The sequence below is a fragment of the Chrysochloris asiatica genome, unplaced genomic scaffold, assembly GCF_000296735.1.
Source record: "Chrysochloris asiatica unplaced genomic scaffold, ChrAsi1.0 scaffold00002, whole genome shotgun sequence".
NCBI lineage: Eukaryota > Metazoa > Chordata > Mammalia > Afrosoricida > Chrysochloridae > Chrysochloris > Chrysochloris asiatica.
The window spans coordinates 25,445,637-25,449,787 of NW_006408520.1; the positions used below are offsets into that span (position 1 = coordinate 25,445,637).

Genomic DNA, 4,151 nt, shown 5'->3' on the forward strand with positions numbered 1-4,151 from the left:
CCCTGCTTGGTCTCTTCCAAGATTGTGGCTTCAGGAGCAGCTAAGCATCTTAGATTAGAAAACACTGGTTTCTTGCTTCTGCTACAAATTTCCCTGGCTGCAAGACTTCCAACCTTCTAAATATTCCTTTATATGCAGTTCAGAGTTCTGGGACCATTCCCTGAACCTGCCTGGCTTGGTATTCTGTGTTGTTGCTGATGGAGCTCCTCACTGCACTTCTACCTGATCTGCCATCTTGTTTGTTCCTCCTACTTGAAAGTATTTTTAAGATTGCAGCTCTGCCTTGAAGGGCAGTGGTTCAATCTGGGATTTTTGATCTCCTCACTCTTCTACTCCTGTCACCAAAAGTTGAGACATATTCCCTCCTCTAAGGTTGGAGATCTTACCTGGTTCTGGATCACACCAAGACACTCTGCTGCTGGCTCATCTTTCCCCCTTAGAAATATATTATATATCCATCGGTGTGCCAGTCAGGCTTCCAGTCAGGATATGATTAAGGTTTCCCAAGGAGGTTGTTTAGAACAGAATGGAGTTTTGGGGATACCAACATTTCAGACACTAACAATAAACAAATGATAGGTCTAATAACCTTATTCTTGTAATCAGAGAAGCATGGTAAATTGTTACAGAAATCAGAAATAGGAACTCAAAGAGTGAAAGGTAAAGTGAATATAAATGGAAGAGAAGAATTCAGGAAATGTTGATTATTATGTATGTGTTACGTTAAGCAAGCAAATGACAATGCTTTGATTCTTATATAAAAAAAAGTAACTGAAAATCATTTCATTTGCCATTACTCTTTGTTAAGCTTTAAATTTTTTATTACTCTTTAGGAAGAAGCTCGAAGGGTTCAGGCGAGACTCCAAGCTGAAAACTTGAGACTTCAAAATCAGCTTCAGAATCTTCATAGGACTGCTAGGTCATCAAATGATCCATGTGTCGTTCTGTGAAGAGTTAAATATATGTCTATTTTTATTCATTTACTTTCACTGAGGACATAATTGGCTCTAACTTAGGACCATTACCATTTAAATTAACTTCATAATTATTATGTTGAACATTTATTTAGTGTTATAGAAAATGGTGTGGTGAATTGGTAAAATGTACATCTCAAAAGTCCAATAGTTAAAATGATACTCTCTAAAGTAGATTATAAGTTGTATCACTGACATTTTATCACTACCTTGATTTTGGGCTGATATTGGGCTGATTCCATGAGAGGGGCTTTTTCATCCACCCATATGTCACTGATTTAGTTTTTCAGTCTTTCTCAAAAGATTTCAAGTGACCTGGGGTGGTTATCCATATGGCTAAGTCAAATGGAACTTGGATAATATCTTAGTCTTAGCTGAGTATCACTTCTGCCAAATGCTCATGTGCTGGATGCCACCACATGATTGTGCTAATAGTAATTATAACTAACCTAGCTTCTTAGTTAAGGCAATGTATAATTCTCAACTAGGTGAAGGCTGTTCATTCTCTTGACAGTGGCATGACACATGGGCATGTTTAATAGAGAGTTTGGACCAAGATGAAAGCAAATAATCACATAGTAAAATCTAGACCATCCAGAATATGGAATGAAATAGCGGCATTGAGTAGAAGATGCATCATAGCTTGAAGGACTGAAGAAGAAACCTTTTCCATCTTGTTTACCCTTACTAAAACTGTAACTGAAATAGTACATTTTAGAATTTGAAATTGTTGACCCTGGACTATGTAATTGTGTGTTGCACATTCATTTTATTTAGAATTTGTAAGTGTTGTTAGACATGCTGCCAAAAATACATGCTTATGGTGCAAAAATACATGAATTGGTTGTTTGGTTATGTGTCATGGTATAGATTCTGAGTCATAGCGACCCTGTATAGGGTTTCCGAGGTTATAAATCTTTACAGGAGCAGAAAGCCTCATCTTTCTCCCGTGGAATGGCTGGTAGTTTCAAACTACTTATCTTGAGGTTAGCAGCCAGACTTGTGACCACTGTGCCATCAGAGCTCCATTTTACAATAATATTTAAAACCCTGATTGTGTTTCCTTAAAAGATTATAGATTTTACAAAAGTATTTATACATATTTTAAGTATAAATTTCCATTAAAATTATTTTAAACCAAAACTCCTTTTTGCTGAACTTTTTCCTCAATTGTTTAAAGTCTATACAGAAATTAATTTAGTTCCCTAGCAATATTAAGAATTACTTTAAGACAGAAAATAAAATATACTTTATTAGACCTTTTATTTGTTTATTGTTTTCTGTTTCTTTTACTTCAGAAACATAAGGTTTAAAAATTATAGACATATTACCCCAAACTCTATTTTTGATTGTCTTATAATTGCAAGAAATCACTTGCTGGAGTTATAAGATCTTTAATTTTCCTTTGCTCTAAATATGATTTCTTAATTGCAGAAGAAAAGCATATCCATTTTATTGTTCCCAATGAAACTCTTTTTATATCTATTGTAAGAAATTATAAATATTCTGGACTTAGAATGTCATTAAGAATTTTCATTAAGAAAATTCCCAATCAAGAATATTTATGAATTCTTACAAAATGTGGAAGGTCAAATACCATCTACCTGCTCATTGTTGTCAAATTAATTCCAAAGTTCAAATGAACCTAAAATATTTTAGAAAATAGAAAAATAGTAGACTTCTAAAATAATCGTATGCAACTAATATTACTATATTAGTCCTGGTGTGGACTGTGGGTTAATGCAAAGTCAGTTTGAACAGCAAGGTCAGCAGTTCAAACTCACCAGCCGTTCCTCAGAAAGCCTATATACAGGGTTGCTATGGGTCGGAACTGACTTGACCACACTCAACAACAACAACAATATTACTATGGAAGAGCCCTTGTAGGTTATGACTTGGGCTACTAACTGTAAGCTTAGCAATTTGACTCTTCCAGTCACTCTGTGGGAGAAAGATGAAGACTTCTGCTCCCATAAAGATTTACAGCCTCAAAAACCTTACACAGGCCAGCTATGAGTTAGAACTGACTTGACGGTACACAACCACCACCATGACCACCAAAATTACTATGATTTTAAACTGATTAGAGCAAGTATGTCATTATTGTTAAGGACCGTCGAGTCCGGTTCTGAGGAGTGGTTGATGTGTTTGAACTGCCGACTTTGAGGCTCAAACCAACCTTGTGGTCTTGTGCTTATCCTACATAGTCACACCAGGAGAGTGTAAGAAGAAAAAAATCACAGTTCACCTCATTTGTGACATGGTGTTTTTGTTATGTACCATCAGTCAGTTCCCACTCTTAGTGACCCTGTATAGGGTTCCCAAGGAGTGGCTGGAGACTTTGAACTGTCAACCTTATGGTCCAGTGCTTTAACCCATAGCTCCACACCAGGACTTCACTTATGAAATATATCTTATTAATTTAAAAAATATTTATTGTTATTGTTGTTGTTAAATGCAATTGAGTTGGTTCCAACTCATAACGACACTATATAGGGTTTTCTAGGAGCATCTAGTGGGTATTAAGTACCTATTATTTTAAGTTCTGGTGTGGTACTATAGGATCAGCACTGGACTTCACACAGCAAAGTTGGTAGTTCAAACCTACCAGCTGCTCCTTGGAAACTCTATAAAGTATCGCTATTGTTAACTGCCATAGACTCAACAGAACTGAGTCTATGGCACTTAACAATAACAAATTATTTTCTATGCACATATTTAATTACTAGAGAATATATGGAAAAGGCATGCAAAGTAACTAGCCCCTTAAACTTATATTTTGTTGTTGTTGTTATTGTTATGTGCCATGCAGTTGGTTCCTACTTATAGTGACCCTGTACAGGGTTTCTGAGGCTGTAAATCTTTACGGAAGCAGGAAACCTCATCTTTCTCCCACAGAACAGCTGGTAGTTTCGAACTGCTGACCTTGAGGTTCACAACCTGATTCGTAACCACTACGCTACTAGAGAAAGATAATATGTGTATTTTAAGGTAGATATAATAATTACATAAAGAAATCCTCAGGTCACAGTGGATTCAACATTGATCTACTTAATTACAGGTTGTTATTTTTGTTAGGTGCCTTTGAGTTGGTTCCTACTCATAAGTGACCCCATGCACAACAGAATGAAACACTGTCTTGTCCTGTGCCATCCTCACAATCTTTGCCAAGCTTGA

At 36.1% G+C, this 4,151-nt stretch overlaps 1 protein-coding gene across 1 annotated transcript in view; it reads left to right on the forward strand.

The window, feature by feature from the left end:
* Positions 1-950, forward strand: part of GBP5 (guanylate binding protein 5) — a 39,248-nt gene extending 38,298 nt beyond the window's left edge. The window contains exon 10 of the mRNA XM_006830978.1: positions 834-950. Within this exon, the coding sequence (XP_006831041.1) occupies positions 834-950 (117 nt within the window). The remainder of the gene's footprint in view (positions 1-833) is intronic.
* Positions 951-4,151: the final 3,201 nt, after the last annotated feature.